Source organism: Physeter macrocephalus, unplaced genomic scaffold (assembly GCF_002837175.3).
Source record: "Physeter macrocephalus isolate SW-GA unplaced genomic scaffold, ASM283717v5 random_293, whole genome shotgun sequence".
Classification (NCBI taxonomy): Eukaryota; Metazoa; Chordata; class Mammalia; order Artiodactyla; family Physeteridae; genus Physeter; species Physeter macrocephalus.
The window spans coordinates 54,319-75,000 of NW_021145584.1; the positions used below are offsets into that span (position 1 = coordinate 54,319).

Here is a 20,682-nt window from a genome sequence, read left to right on the forward strand (position 1 = left end):
AGAACAGTGCCATCTGCCGGTTTCACTTTGCACTTGCAAAATCCAAATACCTGCCAACGCAATGCCATGCAATTTGGTATTTATTGAGCGCCGACTCAGTGTTCAAGGCGTTGTAATGCACCTCCTAAGACACACCAGAATGAGCTCCTTTCCATAGGAAGGTCACAGTCTAGAGGGGACAATTGACACATATATAAAGCCCTTTGATCCAAGGTGGGCAGGACATGGTCCCAGTGGGATTCTATGGGAAAAAGAGGTGGAAAGCCTGGGGCCAGGGCCAGCTTCGTGGGCTTGTGACCTTGGCAGTCACCCAAGGCCCTGTGCTTACCAGGGCCCTGCCTTGATTTCATGCTCTGCTATCGCTGTCTTGAAATTCTTAATAATTTTTGAACAAGGGGCCATATATATTCATTTCGCCCTGGGTCCTACAAATTATGTAGCCAGTCTTGCCTTGTGGAAATCTTGAAGAAGTTACTCTGTGAGCTGAGTTTGGAGAACAGGGCAGCAGTGGAGTAGAGGAAGAAACCTATTCTAGCAAAGGGAGGGGGAGAGGGAGGGGAGTATGATGTTAGATGGATTCAGGCTCGCGGCAGGGAAGACGTCCAAGGACAGTCCAGCAGCTGGAACTCAGAAGACAGGCCAGGGTTGGAGCTCTGAGGCCACAGACTTTCAGGTGGGTGCGTAGGCGGAAACAAGTGTCCTGGGGTGCCCTGAGGGGAGTGCAAAAAAAGCCAGAGCTGCATGGCTGGGCCCGGGCTTTCAGGCCAACCTAGGTCCTTGGCTTCTGGTACTCCTGCCTTGTGGAGTGGTAGAGGAAGTTCTTGAGGGCAGGGCTGGAAAGGCCCTTGAGCCCTAACTCTCTGTGTGATGTGCTATGAAACTCCTCTTGGCCTCTTTACAAGTGGCTTCCTGCTTCAACATCATCACGGGGCAGCGAGCTCAAACTCTCCTAGGGCAGGCACTCATGTCGAGGACATTTCCTATCAATTTGCTCTCTGCGTTCCTCAGCCAGGATCCACTCTCAGGGGCCATGACAGGCTTTGAACAAGCTTCTCTTTTCCCATCATCATGGGTTTCAGCTTGCTGATGGCAGAGGACAGAACTTAGCCAAGACTTTGGGGATCCTAAGAGCAAAGCCCATTTCGCCCCCTTGGGAAATGTCAGCTTCTTCTTTTTCACGGCGGTTTCCATGTTCTAGGGGAAGAGTGTCACAGGAAATGAACTTAGAGTTCAAAGGAAGACCCAGAGGGGTGAGAGCTCTCAACCCACATTTCAGACCAGTTCTCCCCATTCGGCACCCCCAGGGGCTGGTACAAGTAGCTGGCACCTCTGAGATCTGCCTCAGTGTTCCAAAAGCCCAAGCCAGGACCCGCCCTGTAGAGCGTGGACTTGGCAGAGGGTCGGAAGACTGGGCAGCGATGAATTTTGATTTGGTCCCTGGGCTCCAAGCAAAGAAGCTACTTTCTTGGCTGGCTTATCGGCCAGTCGATCCCTGGAGTTCTGCCTGGAGTTGCCCTCAGAAAGTTTTGTTTTGTGTCCTGTGGTTGCCCCTGGGCCTGGGGTGCAACTTTGCTTGAGGTGGAGGGATAGTTAGTAGGGTAACTTATCCCCAGAGGCAACAGGGGGTCACCGGGACAGGGACTCAGGGATGCTGGCTGCTTCTGAACCCCCATTCCTCCTCCAGAAAGGGTCACAAATGTAAGCTATCTGCTCCATCGCACGTGTGGTCCTTTCCTCTGTGTGTATGGGGGGCGAAGTATGCTGGGGCACCTCCCTCTGTGTGGAGGTGGGTCATACAGATCAGACTCTGCCTTGGATAGGAGCTGATGCTAGCACAGCAGAGCAATCTCTGACCCTCAGGACTGCATTTTACTGGGCCTGTGAGAGAAATGCCTGGATAGACAGTTAAGATGGCAAGACCTGACCACCACACCAGGGACCTAACCAGCTACCAAAGTTGCGGACCAGAGACCAAACAGCCCGCATGGGTACTGTGCCTGGCTCCAGCCACAGGAAGAATAAGGAGGGTTAGGGCTTTGTATTGCAGGGTGAAACCCAGTACTCCAGGGCAGGGCCCCCATGCTCCAGAAGGGACTCAGTGCTCTGAGTGGGATCCAGTGTTCCACGTAAGACCTGGTGCATCAGGGCAAGCAGGCCATGCCTCAGGAGCCCATTACCCCTTGCCCGGATGTGTGAAACTATGGATCTCCTCTTCTAGGGGAGACACAGCTGCCGGGAGGCGAAATGCTCTAGGCTTGGAATTTCACACACTTTTCAGAGTGTGTGAAACTGTATGCAAGACACATAGAGAGATGGAGAAAGACAAAGATGGAGGGATAGGGGATGCACAAGTAAGAGAGATTTACAAAGTTACTGAGGGAGAGAGAGTGCGTGATTGATTTAGAGAGTGAACCAGAAACAAAGACAGGGAAAGCCACACTCCTGACTGGACACAGAGGGAGCGTCACTCAGCTCGTGTCTTCCTAGCTGGAAAAGGACGAGGGAGTGACCCGTGCTAGACCCACAGGGACGCGTTTCTAGGGCGAGAGGCTTCTGCTGCTCGGGCTGCAGCCTTCCCTTCCGCAGCACAGGGGCAGAGGGCAGGGCCCAGGACCCAGAAAAGCGGCCGGGGCTCAGGCCCAGCGTCCAGGCCGCGCCCACTACGTCTGGATGAAGAGGTGGAAGTTGGTGCGTGTAAACTCGTGATGGATGCTCTCCAGGAGCGCATCGGCGTCAGCGGCGGGCGCGGAGGCGCCCAGAGGCCCGGACCGCACGCTGTACTCGGGGGTGTAGGTGAAGGAGAAGGCGCTGGGGTAGAAGAGGCCGTCGGCACGCACGAGGCTCACGGGCACCGTGATGGGTGTGCGCAGCCAGCGCCAGTCGCTGCCGAAGGCGGCTACGTCTGGTACCACGCACACTAGGGACCGCGGGCTCCTGGGGGTGGGGCATCGAGGTCGGGGCTGCAGTGATGCTGATGGCATGCATCCCCCCACCCCTAACCTGCTCCGTTCCCTGGGACCCATGGGAGTCCCCCCGCCTCATACCTGTACATGGTTTCGGCCTCCACTTCCCCGAACCAAACCTTGAGCCCCGCGTGGAGGTTCTCACCGTGGAGCTCCAGTGTAGCCACGTCGCCCCCGCCACTCAGCTGGGGGAGGGTGAGACCAGGGGGTGTGGGAGAAGAGGTGGCCGAGAGCCCGCAGCCCTCCCTCACCTGCACTCCCACCCTCCAGCGCAGTGGGTGTCCACGCCCGCCAGCGCCCCCCAGCGCCCGATTCACCTCGAGGGTGCTGATGAGGGGCACCGGAGTGACAGGCTCCCGGGTACACGCCAGGCTGGTGCTGAAGGAGAATTCCACTGACTCGGTGCCGATGATGGTCCAGCAAGAGCTGTCGTTGAGCAGCGCCTTGTTCGCCTCCTTGGGGCAGGGGGAGGCCTAGGGGGGGATCCGAGGGGATGGGGCAGAAGCCGCGGATGGTGGCCGTCAGCGTGTCCATCCAGCGCAGTGCAGAGGCTTCCGCGTTCCTAGCGTTCCGGTCCTCGGCTCTGCGGTTTACCTGCCGTGCGAGCTTGGACAAAGGCCTTAAGTTCTCTCTTTAGAGTTAAATCAGCTCGCTGGACTTAGCTGGTTTCTAAAGGTGTATTTTCTTAGGATTCTAGAATTCCATTTTTTTAAACGTTGTGCAATTCTGTTCCCCAGCATTCCCAAACTTAAAAATTCTTTGGGAGGGATTATTGCTCAATAATTATGTTATTTTCTACATGCTATGGTTTTCTCTCTTATGATAATATAATAGTTTATTTATATTTACAGTAATATATTATTACTAGAAGAATAATGGTAACTTTCCACAATTCTGTCTTAACATTCTACGATTCTAATAGTCTCTGCTCAATAGTACTCAATACTATTACTTATTATTATTTTAATTTACATTCTACAATTTTGCATCACAACATTCTATGACTTTAATATCCTTTGGGAAGGAGTATTGCTCAACACCATTATCACTATTTTTTCTACGTTCTCTGATTCTGTCCCGAGAGTCTGCGCTTCTAACATTCCACGGGAGGCAGTATTGCTCAGTAAGTAGCAGCCATGATGAAGATGGTGACCTCACATTCTACGTTCTCTGCATTCTGACTTTCTGGGACGCCTTGGTGCTGATGTGCTCGGCTTCTTACCTGAAACTGCACCACCTTCTCTGTGGCGAGACATAAGTAGGTGCCACCCTCTCCTGGAGGACCACCTGGGAACTGGAATGCACACTTGTGCAGCTGGGAGATGGGCTCATCCACGTCGAGGAGTGCACACTGTTTAGCTACTTTGCGGATGATCTACAGCAAAAGGGTGGGAGGAGGCGTGGCAGCAGGTTGCCTGGGTGTCCACAGGCTTCCCCTCTCTCTTTCTGCTACTTCGATAGCCAGGCAGGACACTGGCGTATTCCCCCCACGCCAGCACTCTACCTCCATCCAGCCCCACAAAGCACTGAGTATCCCAAGTGAGGATAGGTGTCATCGTGCTTTGGGTTCTCACTCTCCAGCGCTGCACTTGTGGGTCACACCTTCTGTGTGGATCTGGGGGGACCCCTCCAGCTGCGCCCTTCCTTCCCATACCATCGGAGGTAGTGTGATGCCCGTGACTGTGCAGGTCAGCTGCACCAGGGAGCCGTAGTGGACGTAGCCCTCTCGAGGCGGGAAGTCTCCCTGGGAACAGTGTTCATCAGCTGGGAGTAAAAAGAAGGAGGGAAGGAAGGAGGGTTTCAGGGGCCCCAAGCTTCTGCCCCAAATCCCACCCTTCCTGCCTCTGGCTCCACCTCACATTGCACATGGGTCTTATGGGCAAGGCTGGCACACAGGAAGGCAGCTGAGGCTGAAGATTCTCAGCCTGGAGATGTCACTTGTGGCCATCCTTGCAAATGTCTGCCCCCTGGGGTGGGGGCTGAGTTGAGGGAAGGGGCTGGACACAGGAGTCTGAATAGCTTGGGTCAGTCACCAACTCACTGGGACCTTTGACAAGTCTTTTCGTGTTTCTGAGCCTCCGTTCCATGGGGCAAATTTTACTTTCCTTGAGGAGTTGTGATGAAGATTTAAAAAGGGAATGCATGTGAAGTGCCCAGCCCCAGGCCTGCTGGTGGGATTACCCAGGTGGAGAGTGAAGGCAGCCCACTGGCGTGCACTGGCCACGAAGTCCCCATCCTCCACAGAAAGGTAGCGCGTGGAGACCGTCTGGGAGCGCAGGCGGTTGAAGAGGGAGACCTTTGAGCCCGAGGATATGCACACTGTGAGGGGAGGTGGAATCAGTGCCCCTGCCTGGCTTGGTCCCTTGGACTTGCCAGGTAAGTTCCCATTCTCTGTCCCCTGAGCCAGTCTGGCTCAAATTCCCAGACACGCTGCGCATTCATGTGTCACTGCTATTTATCTAGCACCTGCTGTAATCCTGCTTCTGTACCTTTGTCTGGTTCTTTTTGCCGCCTGGGCATCCTTCAGTTCAATAAACAGAATTTTATCAAGTAGTTACTAAGTGCCTACTTGGTGGCTGGCACTGTGCTGGGTACTGGGTGCCAAAGGGTGAATTAGACCCAGTTTTGCTCTAGAGGAGTTCACAGTCTCAGAGGGGAGACAGGGAATAAATATAAAATTTCAATATGATATAGTGAGGGCTGGCTGGGTTAAGGAGGGCTTCCTGGGGGAGGTTATACTCTCAGCTGGGAAGCATGAAGTAGGTAGGAGTTGCTCAGGGGGCTGCATAAGCAAAGGCTGCGTGGTGTGAAACAGCAGTGTATTTCTAGGGCTTGACATTGATCTCTTCCAGCCTTTTAACACAGACTCAGAGCAGTCACTTTGTTTTCTGTTTGGATTTTGACCACCTGGGGAGAAAGCACTGGGTCATCACCCTCTCTCCCCTCACAGTGACAGGCATACTGTTGGTGCGCAATGTATACTTAACCCAAGTTCCTATCCATTGCATAATGATGATAGCTAATGCTTAATGTGTTTCAGGTACTGTTTTAAATGCTTAAAATGTGTTAGCCCTTTTGCTTCTCTTAACAGCCCTCTGAGGTAGATAATATTATCTCTACTCAAGAGAACAACTCCCTCTAGATCACACAGCTAGCCAGTGGCGGAGCCAGGATTGAAACCCAGGCCGCCTGGCTCCAGAATCTGCACTCAAAACCATCACACTTTACCCCTCCCTGGCCCTTTCCTGACACCAAGGGCCAGCCAGAGCACTGCCTGGATCTGAGACATTCTTCAAGGTTTTTAACAGACAGTAAGTAAGGTGTAGGGGTGGGAGCTGGGCTTCACCGTCACATTGACTCAAGTTCAAACCTTGGGTGGGCCACTTTCTAGCTGGGCAAACTTAGGCAAGTCACCTGTAAGGTGACAGGCCCAAATATTTCTTTTCCTCCTTCCTTCCTCCCTCCCTCCCTCTCTCTATCTCTTTCTTTCTTTCTTCCTTCCTTTCTTTTCCAGCCACGCTGCATGGCATGTGGGATCTTAGTTCCCTGACCAGGGATTGTACCTGCATGCCCTGCAGTGGAAGTGCCGAGTTGGAACCACTGGACCGTCAGGGAAGTCCCAGGCCCAGATATTTCTTAAATGAAAGGATGAATGTTCCAAACCTCATTTTCCTCAACTGTGACTCACCTTACAAGGATGAGCATCAAACAGGGTGATGTATGTATACACCTGCCAAGAAAGTCCCCCATCCCCTACTTCCCCCTTTCATCTTCCAGCGAGGGTAGGAGTGATGTTGTCATTGTCATTCAGGCTTTGTTTCCTCATATTTTCAAAGCCATCAGCCCTGGGATTTGTCACTTGGCATCCAGGGCAGTACTTATCTCAAACTGTCTCTGATCAGCTGTGTGTGTCTCTCTCCTCTGCTAGGCTGTCCGCTCCTCCAGAACAGATACTTGCATATACATCAGGCACTGAATAAATATTTTCAACTGAATTTCCCCTGCCTTTTCATTATCACTTTTAATCTATTTTTAGCGCAGCACCTGCTGGCCATTTTGGGGACCCCCGACCTCAAGTCGGCCTCTGCCCCCTTTCCTCTGCTCTTGCCTCTCCAACTTCTCCCATTCCCCGACCTAAGCCACACCTACTTACCCAGACCCCGCCCCTTCCGGCTCAAAACCCACCTCTCCCACTCTGACCCCACCCCTACAATCCAGGCATCTCCCCCTCCCTCCTCCCAAACCTAGCAGCTTCCAGACCAGGGGGACCTCCCCGCCCCGCCCAGCGGCCAGGCTCCACCCCGCTCACGGTCGGTGTTTTTCAGCGACTGCTTCTTCTGCGAGGGTTTGGAGATGACCTTGATGAGGTGGCTGTGGAAAGTGCCCAGCTCCCGCCCCCCTCGCAGCACTAGCCGCAGCACCAGCCGGAAGTGCTTCCTCTTGTCTGCGTCCGAGATGTACAGGGTCTTGGCGCAACCGAATTCCTACAGGGTTGGCGGTGATGGGGTCGTCTCACCCCCGCCCTCAGTCCCTGGATGAACTGACTTTCCCCAGTTATGTGACGTCCGCCCCGTCGGACGTGACATGAAGCTGCACGTCCAAGCTCTTGGGCTCACCCTCAAGGCAGAACCCCGGTCTCTCGGCATCCCCACCTATCTTTTGGCTTCTGCAGGGGAGTAAAGGAGCCCCCCTGCACCAAAGAGAGAGGCAAGGATGGGAGCAAGAATCGAACCCCCTTCCCATGAGCTCTCACCCTGGAGTCCGGCTGCTCTTCGAAATTCAACTTCTGCGTCTCGGCAGCGCTGCCGGACGCGCCGTCCAGTCCCATGTAACCGCAGACGATGGGCCCGGTCTCCCCTGCCTGGTGGGCTGGAAAGGGACGCGAGCGGGCTCTGGAAGGACTCAAGTGTCAGGCAAAAGCTTAGTTCTCGCCGCCAGAGGGCGCGTTGAGACTGCGACTGAGAACCGCCCCGCTCCCGAGCCCTACTGAGGGTCCCCTTACAGAGGGAGGCGCCCGGTATCCCTGGAGTCCGCCCTCACCTTGACCCTGCACTGGCTTCACCCTCCATCCGGGACCTGCGAGGTAGACACAGGGCGGGGGGCAGAAGAACCTGCGGAGACATGTAAGCGCTGGACTCGTGTATCCATCTCCACTTGCCTGTCCTGTAGGCGTCTCAAAGGCAGCAAAGACCCGACAGAATCCTTGATTCCCCCCACCACACATACCTTTCTCACGGCTCTCCCCAGGCTTCTCCATGACTGTGAACCCCATTAACACCCGAATCTTTCTTTCTTTCACATTCCTCACTCAATCCATCTGTAAGTCCTATCCACTACCTTTAAAACATATCCAGAATCCACTGACTTCTCACCACCTCCACCTTCGTCCCTGTACTGCCATCACTTTTCGCCTGGACCTCTGCATCAGCCTTCCAACTGGTCTCTCTGCTTCCACTCCTACCCCCTTCAACCTGTTTTTCACACAGCAGCCAAAATGTGTTTTTAAAAAAATTTTTTTAGAGTATGTTACTCATCTTCTTAAAATCCTCCAGTGGTTTAAATTCAAAGTCCTCACATGATCTGGGCCCTGCTTACCTCTCCAACTTGACTTCCTGCAATGCCCACCTTTCTCTAATCGCAGCCACTCTGACATCTTTTTTTTTTTTTTTTTTTTTTTTTTTTGCGGTACGCGGGCCTCTCACTGTTGTGGCCTCTCCCGTTGTGGAGCACAGGCTCCGGACGCGCAGGCTCAGGGGCCATGGCTCACGGGCCCAGCCGCTCCGCGGCATGTGGGATTTTCCCCGGACCGGGGCACGAACCCGTGTCCCCTGCATCGGCAGGCGGACTCTCAACCACTGCGCCACCAGGGAAGCCCAACTCTAACATCTTTTGTCCTGGAACGGGCCAAGCTAGTACTGTGTCAAGGTCTTTGTGTTTTCTGTTCCTTCTAATTGGAACACGCTTCCCCGCGATCTTCTCATGTCTGGCTCCATTTTCACATTCAAGTCTTAGTTCAGAAGTCACCTCCTTAAAGGGCCTTTCTACCACCTTGATCTTGCTAGCTAAAGTACATCCCCGCTCCTCAGTTTCTATCACCTTACCTCGTTCTATTTCCTTTCTAGCTCTCATCACAATCTGGAAGCCTCTTGTTTACTGATTTGTGAGGAGTTTATTGTCTGTCTCTCCCACACTAGAGTGAAGATGCCAGGAGCGCAAGGACCATAGCTGTCTTGTTCAACTGTATGCCCGGTGCCCAGCAGTGCCAGAGAGCCTGACACATGATAAGCACTCAGTAGGTAGTTGTGGAATGGAAGAATGAATGAATGGGTGAATGAGTGAGTGAATGGGGACTAGAAATTCACAGGGAGGTTCTGCTATAAACCAAAGTCAGGGCTGATGGTGGCTGAAGGAAAAGGCCCCTGAATGGCCAATAGCTGAGCCCTGAGTCCTCTCCAGGTTCTAAAAGACACTAAAAAGGGAGGGGCACATAGGGCAGAAGGTCAGGTCGCAGGGACCTTGGAGGGCCACTGAGGGACCTACCGCTTCTCATTTCCATATGATTTCTGGGCCACCTTGGCGTGCAGGATCCGCACCGTCTGCTCGCACTGTTGCTGTAGGCACTGGCGCACACCTTCCCTCAGGACCGCGGCGGGCCCTGGGGATGACCTGGGAGTGGGGACGGGCCGGCCGCCCGCAGCAGGGAGCGTCAAGGGGTGAGGTGGCATAGCGCCAGAAGGGGGCAGGTGGAATGCAATGTATGGGAGGAAGGGACCGTTCTAGGTCTGCCCCCTCGGGGTCAAAGAGAAGAAGCCTTAGGCAAGGGAGGGGACTTGGGTGCAAGCTGTGGGCTAAATATTTGGGTTGCGTGGTGCTCACTGAGGTCTGCTTGGAGCCCACCCGGGACCACCCAGGTGCCATTCCGCAGGTCTGGCTCCATGCCCATTGCAGCCTGGAGCGTTGGGGAGAGGCCCCAGAGGCACAAAGGCCCCGCTTGTGCCGGTCTTGTGATGGAGGCAGAGTTTGTGAGGGTGCCTGGCTTCCCTGCACCCTGGGGGGACCCATCCGGGTGCAGTCTTGATGGGGGCGAGCTTTTGCTGGACCCCTGGACCAGAGTGCTCTCTTGCCTACCTGCGGATGCCTGGAAAAATGGACGGGCCCCCAAACTGTGTGCCCAGGATCCTGGGGGAATATTTTCGTCTTTTCCAGGTTAAAGCAACACTCTCAACCCCCTTCCTCCCAAGAGAAGGCGCCTGTTGCTGTCTTAGCTTTCCTTCTCCTGATTACAGGGCCTCCATCGGCCCTGTGGAGTGGGCCAGTTAGAGCCTAGGGGCCTGGTGGCATCTCCGCCTGGGAGTTTTGATGGGTGAGGGTGATGGGCCCAAGACCTAAGTAATTGCAGAGACTGTGGAAAGGCGTCAGTGATGGCGGAATTTGAGGGACCACCAGGTGGGGCCTGGGAAGAGCAATGAACCCTGAGGCTGCCTTTCTGAACCCTTTACCCTCTTCGCAGGATCAGAGTGCGGGGCCTCTCCCCACCCCTGGAGGGGACGGCAGGGGACAAGAGCCGGGCCGCGCCCTCGGAAGCGGAGCCAAGCAGCCGGCGGCCGAGCCAGGCCCCGCTCCGCCCCTTGGGGCTCTCCCCGGGGAAGGGCCTCGGAGGCTTCCAACGCATTCCAGCTGCGGAGAGCGTAGCCGCCCAGCCTCCAACTGTAGCCCGATTCCGGCCCCGCAGCTGGCGTCTGCAGCTCCAGGGGTGGCGGGAGCAGGGGTCGCCGCGCTGGCCCCGCCCCAGCCCTCGGAGGAAGGGGGGTCGCTTCCTACCAGTGGGAGGGGTCGCGGCCCGCGTTCCCCGTCCCCACCCGCCAGCCCCCGGGTTAAATGCGGCCGCTGCCTCCGCTCGCTCCAGCTGCCTGGCCGTCCGCACCTTGGGCACGCTGCCCGAGCCGTTACCTGGTCCAACTGCCCGGGAGGCTCCGCCCGTCGGCTCCACTCCGCGGCCGCGCCTCCGAGCTGTCCGGCAGGCTCAGGTGAGTCAGAGGGCCTGGGTGCGTTGAGGGGTCTGCGGGGAGCAGGCATCCAGCCAGACCAGGCGACCGTATTTAAGCGCGGCTGCACCGCCTACGATGCCCCCGTCCGACCTGCCGTGCCCTTCCCCACCTATGTAGGGTCCTTTCCAAATTGAGGCCCCACCAGCACGGACGCCAAAATGAAGAGGGGGGAATTTTTCCCTGACCTCCTCCCTCCAGGAACCTCCCCCCCGGCTCGCCGCCCCCCGCCGCTCCCCCGAACGCCCTCAAAGTGTTTATTCTTCAGCCAACTCTTGAGGAATTATTCGCAGACCTCTCCTCCCTCAAGAGTCCACTTTCCCCACCCTAAGGGCATTTCTTCTTAAAGCAATGATTAACCGCCTCAGAGGCGCTCCGGGTTCTAGTGTCAGCCTTGTCACCTTGCCACGTTGCTGTGTGACCTGGGCAAGACATTACCCTCTCTGGTCCTGGTTTCTTCCTCTGTAGAATGAGGGGTTGGAAAGGTGATGAACTTTGAGGAAAGCGCTATTTCGACTTTCTAGGATTGGGTGGAGGTGGGGTGCCAGGTGAGATGTTGGCTTAGGCCAAGAGCAGGATAAGGGGAAACTTAATCAAGGTTTAGGGGCTCAGAGGCTTCTGCAGGTAGGAACGGATGGGAGGCAGCGAAGGCCCCTTGTGCCTTTACCCTCATACTCCGCAGGGGTGCTCACCTGCCTAGACTGTGGCCCAAGCTGGAGAAGGCATTCCACACCCTCCCACCTCCAGCTGGCACATCTGGCTTAGTCACCCTCCCACGACGGGTCCTGCCAGAGGGATTTTTGTTCCTCTACCAGGCCTGAAAGGCGAAGACGGTGAGGATCCAGGACGGGAAGGGCGCCTGTCGCTCCCTCCAGGCACCCGACCTTGCTCAGAATAGGATCATTCACGGAATTGGGGAGGGGGGCGGGGCTGCGGTTGGATTAGGGGCAGCTGGCCCCCTCTGCCAAGAAACAGAAACAGAAAAATGGCTAACGCAGCTTCAGCAAGGGGTGCGGGGGTGGGGGTGGGGTAGGGACCCCAGGGAGCGAATGGAAGGAAAAGAGGTGACGCCTAGGGGCCAGGTTGCCAGACAGCTCAGAAGGGAGAAGGGGAGCCAGGAGTCCTAGGTTCCTTTGCAGCTCGGCGGGCCACCTTCTTGGGCCTCACTTTTCCCATCTGTACAATGGGAGTCCTTCATGACTCTCAAGGGGCGTCGCCAAGGGCCGCGGGAGAGTGAGCGCTCACCTGCCCCCACAGGGTCCATGGCTGCGCTCCGAGGCCCGGGCCGGCTCGCGTCCGGGGCGCGTCCAATGCCACTGTCCCCGGAACCCTGCGCACTTCTGCTCTTTGGCCCTAGCGCCGGATATATTCTGCCCGGGCCTTATCTCCAAGGCCCTGGGGCTCCCAGCCCCCTATTTGCTTTGGGCAGGGGCACCTGCTGGGCAGATGTGGGCTTCCCACGGCCACCTAACCAGCACAGCCAGACGCGCGAAGGCCCCCCCTGGCGGCCTCTCCTGAGAGCTGGCGGGAAGGGGCGGCGCCAAGTCGCGACTTCATCTGCGTGGAGGGTTTAGGCCAACGCGATGCAGGCCTGCATTGGGGCGGTGCCTGTTTGGCTGTGGGGTGGGTTGGGGGGTGGGCGGGGGGACAGTCACACAGAGGCGCCTTGTGTGCAGAGAGGAGGGGGCGCGGTGGGGAATGGTTTCCCTCTGCAAAGGTTCACGCGGGCTGGTTCTCGGAACCCCACAGGCGTAGGATTATATCCTGGGGCAGCCACTTTCTTGCCGCGCGACTTTGGGTACTAGCGCTGAAGTTTTCTGAGCCTGTTTCCTCACCTGTGCAATGGGAACAACAACAGCCTTAGACCCACAGAATTGTCGAGAGGGTTCAATGAATGCCACGATGCATGAAAAACGTTTAACATCGTGGCTGGCATGAAGGAAAGGCTTTTCCTTTTTATTTTATTTTATTTTAAATATTTATTTATATATTTAGCTGTACCGGGTCTTAGTTGTGGCATTCAGGATCTAGTTCCCTGACCAGGGATCAGACCCAGCCCTCCTGAATTGGGAGCGTGGAGTCTTACCCACTGGACCACCAGGGAAGTTCCAAGGCTTTTCCTTTTTAAATTCTGTATCTTTTTAATCTACTTTCTCTTTATTTACTCTTCTGCAGTTCTGCAAAGCGGAATGAATTCCTTGTGTTTCCAGCAATCTCACCGTGATGAAATTTTTTTATTACAAAAAATTTCAACATACACAAAACTAGAGAGATTAGTAAAATAAACCCATGACCCTCCTCCCCCTCAAAATGCCCATCACCTAGAATAAGAGCTCTGCAAATTCTATTGCTTTGCTATTTTCCTTCCTCCCTTCAGGCTCTGACACCTCTGTTCTCTGTTCCCCGAGGGCAATGAGGGGGCTTCTATGTTCGCTGCTGCCCATGTTGCTGTTCCTTCTCCAGCCCTGGGAAACCCAGCTCCGGTTCACAGGTGAGCCAGAGCCCAGCCCTCAGAAGCAGGGGGAGGGGAGCAAAAGCAGGTTCTCCATCTGCAGCCAACTGCCTGCTGGGGAGAGAAAAACAAGAGCTTTGGAACCATAGGGGTTGGGTTCGAGTTCACAGCTTCAACTCTCTGGGCCTCAGTTTTCCCATCTGTAGGATGTGGCTTGGAGGTACCCAAGTTGGGCTCATGCAGAACTGTCCAGTTGGAGTTTAATTTTTTTTAAGTTAATTGAAAAAAATCAGGAGATTTCACATAAAAACCCCAATTTCGGGCTTCTCTTGAAAAGACCAAAGATCTGCCAACATGGGGTCCTCACGGCTGCAAGGCAACATTTGTATGGAGCTGCCCACTTTATGAGCTATACGGGCTCTCTGGGTCCTCCGTCCTAACCCAACACATCCACTCATTTATTTATGTTGCCTGCCTAGTTCCTGTAGGCATTTGAGTTTGCGACGTCCCCTCGCCCACCTCCCAAATGGATAACACCTCCTCAGTATAGCCCTCAGAGCTGTAGGATAGAGATTTGGTGCTGTCTCCCAGCCCAGGCCCTCCTCAAACGCTGCGTGAGTGGATGGAGCTATCCTGCATTTGCTAGGTTAAGACTGTGCTGGGCGCTGTTACACTGGGAGAGCACCATTCCGCCCTGGATTTCTGTGGGGTTCTCCCGGGAGGTGAGGCTTGGCTAACCTAGGAAAGTCCTCCCTGATCTCCTCTCAGGTCCCAGGTGCCGTACTGGGCCCCTGGATTTGGTGTTCGTGATTGACAGCTCGCGCAGTGTGCGCCCCTTCGAGTTCCAGACGATGCGGCAGTTCCTCGTGGGCCTCCTCCGGAGCTTGGACGTGGGGCCCAACGCCACGCGCGTCGGCGTGATCCAGTATTCGAGTCAAGTGCAGAGCGTCTTCCCGCTCGGAACCTTCTCACGCCGAGAGGATATGGAGCGCGCCATCCGCGCTCTAGTGCCACTGGCGCAGGGCACCATGACCGGGCTGGCAATCCAGTACGCCATGAACGTGGCCTTCAGTGTGGCCGAGGGCGCGCGCCCGCCGGAGGCGCGCGTGCCGCGCGTCGCTGTCATCGTGACCGACGGGCGGCCCCAGGATCGCGTGGCCGAAGTGGCGGCGCAGGCTCGCGCCCGCGGCATCGAGATCTACGCCGTGGGGGTTCAGCGCGCGGACGTGGCCTCCCTGCGCGCCATGGCGTCTCCCCCACTGGACGAGCACGTCTTCCTCGTCGAGTCCTTCGACCGTATCCAGGAGTTTGGCCTTCAGTTCCAGCGCCGGCTGTGTCGTGAGTGAGGGGAGCGCTGGAGCGAGACTCGAACTCTCCAACCGCTCCGATTCCCATTCCCACCACAGTGAATCCCATCCCACTCCCGGCTGGCCCCGCCCACGCCATCTTTAGCCCCGCCCAACAGGCCGTGGAGTTGCCCTGGCCTACCGCGGGTTGTGTGGAATTCCAGCTCTGCCCATTTTTGCTCAAGGCTTCGCCCACAAGGAGCAACGTTCAGCGTGCCCGCGTACCTTGATGAGCTGTTGTGGCTTACCAGAGGCTTAATGTCTAACTCCAAAACCGCCTCTCTACGCAAGACGCACCACCCCTCAAGGCTGAGAGCCATCGCCCACTCGGGAGTCAAGCCCCGCCCACTTGGGGATGACCCCGCCCACTCTCGTCTTAGCTCCTCCCATAACACTGCAAGATCTGTTCTCGTCACACCTTGAATTATGCCGCTTACCTTGATTTACCATCTCTCTTCTTCCTCTACTTTATTTACACCGTGTAGTCCTCCCTTATCCCACTGACACCTCTGGCCCCGTGCTCCCGTCTTCCGAGCCTATTCACAGGGGCCACTGAGGCCCTATACTTTCCCTAAGGCCTTCCACCTGTATTGGCCCCTCTCAACCGAGTCATATTCCATCTAAAGACATCCTCGAGCATGGGGTCTGCTCTGGCCGCATTCAGCTCTCTCTTGGGAGGGTTCTCCCCAACTGTCCCCTGCTGATTCTACTCTTGTATGTCCTCAGGAAAGGACCTGTGTGCTGAGGGGGGACACGGCTGCCAGCACCAATGTGTCAGCTCCCCCGGCACGTTCCACTGTGCCTGCAACCCCGGCTACAGGCTAGCAGCAGATGACAAGAGCTGTTTGGGTGAGAGCTACCCCCGCCCTTCAGTCTCACTGGTCCTGAGCCTTCTGTGGCTCCCCATTGGCCTAGCATCAGTACAATGAGTCTGGAAGGGCCTTTGGAGGTCAAAGTCCAGCTCCCTCACTTTACAGGTCTAGGAAAGGGAAGGTGTCTCTTGGGGTCACGTAAGTCCTTGGTGGGACCAGGGCTAGAAATCTTGACCTCACAGAGGTCATACAGTTAATACAGTTAAGTGTATTTTCTATAGCCTTCTCTCCCCCCTCTTTCAGGCTCATCTCCTACCTGGCTCCAAACAGCTCCCAAACTTGTGTAATTTCACAGGCATATCCTTACTGTTTCTGTTACTTGACAGAGTTGGGGTCTCCATACATCCCCTACATTCCCCACCCCCATATACGCTGCTCATTCCTGCTTCTGCATCTCAGTTCTTTCCGGGCTCCTCACCTGGGCTGCTCTTGCCACTCTTCTTTGTACCTGCAGATCTCTCAAGGCCTGGTTCTTCATTTTTGCTTTCTGAAAAGCTATGACACACAATGCCTTGCTTATACAGTTGGGATTTTCCCCCCTGTGTATATGTGTCCGATCCTTTGATCATAACGGCAGCTGCCATTTACTGTACGCCAGGTTAGCATCAGACATTAAGCTAGGAGCGTTACATGCATCATCTCTCGACCTCACAACATTCTGGAAAACGAGGTCCTGTGTTTCCAGTAACCCAGATGTCAGCTGAGGTCTTCTTGTTTCTGGGGCTTAGAAAAGGCTGGCGTGAAGCCCCATTTGATGACCTGTGAACATTCAAAACCCTTCTCAAGATCTCTGGGAATTCCCCAAGTGCTTACATTCTGTGATCACCTCTAGCTCTGAGCTTCTGCTGAATTCAATTTATGGGTCCTCACGCAGTTTCTCAATCACACATGCTGTTCTTGTCCCGTGCATGTAAATCAGCCTCTTCCTTGGTTGACTCACTTGTGCACACAAGGGCATGTGTGTGTATATGTTAAGTCGTGCATACGTCTATTTTAGTAAAGATGGGGGCGTGGACAGAGGTGTGACTTACATCTAAGTGAAGTCAAACATACACACAGAAAAAGAAACACCCATTATTTATAATTGAATGTTAGGCACCCTTGATCCTGAAAGTCCTCAGTCACCCCACTATAGGGGATTTTCCATTGGCAAACTCAACCTACAGTAAATCATCTCCACACCATCTCTCTTGTTCTTTTTTTCCTCTCTTCACTCCCCATCTCTTTTCTAGGAACCCCACATTCTCACACGTTTATGCAGGGCATCTCATCTCTCTCCAGCCCCTATTCCCCAGCTCAGCTCTAGGCCATATTTGCACATCGAAGCCATGAAGATACTCAGCGGGGCAATAGTTCACCCTCCTCAGAAGGCAGTTGTAAATAGCAATTGTTCTCTTCCGTTATATCCCCATTTTGCAGATGGGGAAATAGAGGCTCAGACAGGTAAAGTGGCAGAGCCTCACTAACTCTGGCCCTCCTCTGTGAGTTAGTGAACATCTTGAGGGCAGGGGTCCTGTCTTCTACAACTGTGGATTCCCATTCTTATGCCTGGCTCAGTCATGGGCCCACTGGGATACATCTGGGGCTTGAATTGGGAGGGCCGCTTGGCTCAGTAGGAAGGGGGCCTTTGCTTGGAGAAATCACAGATGCCTGGGTACCACCCCAGACTAATTAAGTCAGGATTTTGGGGGCTTGGGGTCCAGGCATAGGTATTTTTAAAAAGCTCCCCAGGTGGTTGTGCTGTCAGGGCTGAGAAGGGCAGCCCCAGGGCATAGCCTGACCTCGCCTCTTCCTCAGCCCTCGACCGGTGCACCGAAGGGACCCATGGCTGTGAGCATCACTGCGTCAGCTCCCCGGGCTTCTATTTCTGTCGCTGCCGAGCTGGCTTTGTACTCCAGCAGGACCAGAGGAGCTGCAGGGGTGAGTGAACCCCCCAGTTAGCACCTGGACCAAGGTCTCTGATGGCTCCAGTCAGGAGTGACATCTTGCTGTCTCTTCCTTCCCGCCAGCCATTGACCACTGCAGCTTTGGGAACCACAGCTGCCAGCATGAGTGTGTTAGCACCTTTAGTGGGCCACGGTGCCGCTGCAGAGGGGGCTACAACTTGCTGCCCGATGGCAGGAGCTGTCAGGGTGAGGAGGGGTCTCCTGCATTTGTGCAGAGGGACGAGGGATCTTAGCTGGTGGAGTCCACCCTGACTCGTTCTGTCTTGTCTCTCCCTTAAGCCCAGGACCTGTGCAATGGCGTAGACCATGGATGCGAGTTCCAGTGCGTGAGTGAGGGCTTCTCTTACCGCTGCCTGTGCCCTGAGCGGTGGCAGCTCCAGGCAGATGGCAAGAGCTGCAGCCGTGAGTTATGGGTGGGAGGGGGTTCTGTCTGCCTCTGACCCACTGCCCACATTATGAGTATCCTTGACTCTGTCCTGTCCTTGCTGTGGCCCAAGAATGTGGTATGAGTGTGTGTGTGTGCACTGGTGGTGCTGGAGTTGGAGGGTGTGCCATGCCCTGCCTCCATGTCTTTCCCCTCAATCTTCTAGCCTGCTGCCAAGGTTAATTTCAAAAATACATATTTGATCACATTTCTCCTTTGCTCGAAAGCCTTCTGTGGCTCACCAGTGCTTACAAAATGAAGATCAAATGCCTTACCCCTGAGTTTTTCAAATGGCGGGTGTAACCACAGTGGATACACAAATAGCGGGTGTAACCACAGTGGATACACAAATAGTGGGTGTAACCACAGTGGATAACAAAATCAAATTAGTGGGTTAAAAACTAGAATTTTTTTTTAAAAAGAGAGAGAGAAAATAGAGTTTACTGCACGGATGTTAAAAGAGTAAGTATTGTTTCACGAAACTTAATTTTAATTACATGTGAGTATAAGTGCATCATGATGTATTGTTACATTATTATTATTAATTATTATTATTATTTTTTTTACTGTGGGTTGTGGTCAAATTTTTGAAACCACCGCCTTAGGTCATTATAATCTAGCTTGAGACAACCCCATCAGCCTGTCTCCTGACAAAGTTGAACATCTGAGCCATACTGGCCTGCCCAGTCCCAAACGTGTCCAGGGCTCCCAGCTTCCATGCCTCTACACACATTGCCCCCAACATCTAGAATGTCCCTTCCTGCCTTGGAGAACTCCTACTCATCCCTGAAGATCAAATCACATGTCACTACCTCCATGCAGCCTTCCTCACTAACTCCAGGAAGAATGAATTACTCCTACCTTGCTCCCTGCAAGCCCCTCTATTCAAGCACTTTCCTTGATGGTAGCAAATGGCATGCCTCACTGCTCTTCTCTATCCTGATATCCTATGGATCAGGATTATGTTTCATTTATTGGCGAACCTCCTTCAGGGCCTAGCAAGGTCCCTGTCTCAGAACAGGGGAGGCGATCTTGTAGAGTGATTAGGAGCTTGGGTTTTGGGGTCAGACAGACCTGGCTTCAAATCCTGGCTCAGCCACTACTAGCGGTGGAATCCAGAGCAAATAAATGACTTTATCCTTCAGAATCTCAGATTCTTAGAAAATGGGGATAATACCCAAGGTTATTGGGAGAATTGAGAAAAAAATATATAAAGCACCTAGCCCAGTGCCTGGTACATGGTAAGCTGTCAAATAGTAATGTTTTTGTTTTTATTGATTATTGTTAGTAGTGGCAAAGTGTTTAGAATTCTGTCTGATACATAGTAGATGATCAATAAATGGTAGCCATTGTGGTGATGATGATGATTAAAAAGATGCTTTTAGCACATTGCCTGGCTTGTGCTAAGCACTTAATAAATGGCGAAGATGATAACGATGCCACTGATGATAATAATAATTATTATTATTGAGCACAGTGCCTGGCATAGAAAGGACTTCACACATAGTACCTGTTATATAATAAATGTTTGCGAGTGAATGAATGAGCAGGTGGCTGCTGCCAGCCAAGGATCTGATCCCTTAATCTCAGCTCTTCTCCTCGGGTGGGTGTAGGGTGCCGGGAAGGCCACGTGGACCTGGTTCTGCTCGTCGATGGCTCCAAGAGCGTGCGTCCGCAGAACTTCGAGCTGGTGAAGCGCTTCGTGAACCAGATCGTGGACTTCCTGGACGTGTCCCCAGAAGGCACGCGCGTGGGGCTGGTGCAGTTCTCCAGCCGCGTGCGCACCGAGTTCCCACTGGGCCGCTACGGCACGGCGGCCGAGGTGAAGCAGGCGGTCCTGGCTGTGGAGTATATGGAGCGCGGCACCATGACCGGGCTTGCGCTGCGCCACATGGTGGAGCACAGCTTTTCAGAGGCGCAGGGCGCGCGGCCCCGGGCGCTCAACGTGCCCCGCGTGGGCCTGGTCTTCACCGACGGCCGCTCCCAGGATGACGTCTCAGTGTGGGCGGCGCGCGCCAAGGAGGAAGGTGGGCTTGGCGCGGGCCGCGCTGGCCTGAGGTTGGGTTGGATGCGGGCAGGCGGCTTTCCTGAGGCCTAGGGTGCCCCCTGAGTTCCTCGACCCTGCAGGCATCGTCATGTACGCCGTGGGCGTAGGCAAGGCGGTGGAGGAGGAGCTGCGAGAGATCGCCTCGGAGCCAGCCGAGCTGCACGTGTCCTACTCCCCCGACTTCAGCACCATGACGCACCTGCTGGAGAACCTCAAAGGCAGCATCTGCCCGGGTGAGCACATCGGTCTCGGGACCCCTCCCCTTCTCTCACTGCTCACCCTCCGAGATCTCCCGGTGCTATTCGTTCCCGCCCCCTTCGTTGAGTGACAGCCAGGGGATGGGCTCGCTGGACAGAGCCTCTTTACGCAAAGGGTGGTCCGTGGACCGGCGGCAGGGCTGTCACCTAGTGGTTTGTTAAAACTACAGCATTTCCAGCGCTCTCCAGACCTACCGAATACAGTTTTGCACTTTGATGAGACCCTCAGGGGATTAGTGTTATGTTAAAGTGTAAGAAGCACTGGACTAAACTACCTGTTCCCCAAATTAGTGGGCGTTCAGAATAATTTGGGGGGAATTTTTTCAAAGG

At 54.6% G+C, this 20,682-nt stretch overlaps 2 protein-coding genes across 3 annotated transcripts; one reads left to right on the forward strand and one right to left on the reverse strand.

Moving 5' to 3' along the window:
* Positions 1-2,469: 2,469 nt before the first annotated feature.
* RBPJL (recombination signal binding protein for immunoglobulin kappa J region like) lies at positions 2,470-12,272 on the reverse strand. Of its 2 annotated transcripts, none has more exons than XM_007115477.2 (12): positions 12,254-12,272; positions 10,914-11,022; positions 9,504-9,629; positions 8,004-8,074; positions 7,717-7,832; positions 7,273-7,447; positions 5,145-5,282; positions 4,618-4,727; positions 4,186-4,338; positions 3,281-3,436; positions 3,045-3,148; positions 2,470-2,934 (listed from the first exon to the last, which is right to left on the reverse strand). In XM_007115477.2, exons 1-12 carry the CDS (start codon positions 12,270-12,272, stop codon positions 2,661-2,663), a joined length of 1,551 nt encoding a protein of 516 aa, XP_007115539.1. In that variant the 3' UTR covers positions 2,470-2,660. The 2 variants fall into 2 exon arrangements, with proteins under 2 accessions (XP_007115539.1, XP_023984017.1); XM_024128249.3 differs by having other exon boundaries at positions 2,678-2,934; positions 3,020-3,148.
* A 1,148-nt stretch (positions 12,273-13,420) lies between these two features.
* MATN4 (matrilin 4) lies at positions 13,421-20,423 on the forward strand. The gene is made up of 8 exons (XM_028485029.1): positions 13,421-13,499; positions 14,229-14,798; positions 15,533-15,655; positions 17,476-17,598; positions 17,688-17,810; positions 17,904-18,026; positions 19,662-20,075; positions 20,176-20,423. The coding sequence occupies exons 1-8, from the start codon at positions 13,421-13,423 to the stop codon at positions 20,421-20,423; spliced, it is 1,803 nt and encodes a 600-aa protein (XP_028340830.1).
* The last annotated feature ends 259 nt before the right edge of the window (positions 20,424-20,682 follow it).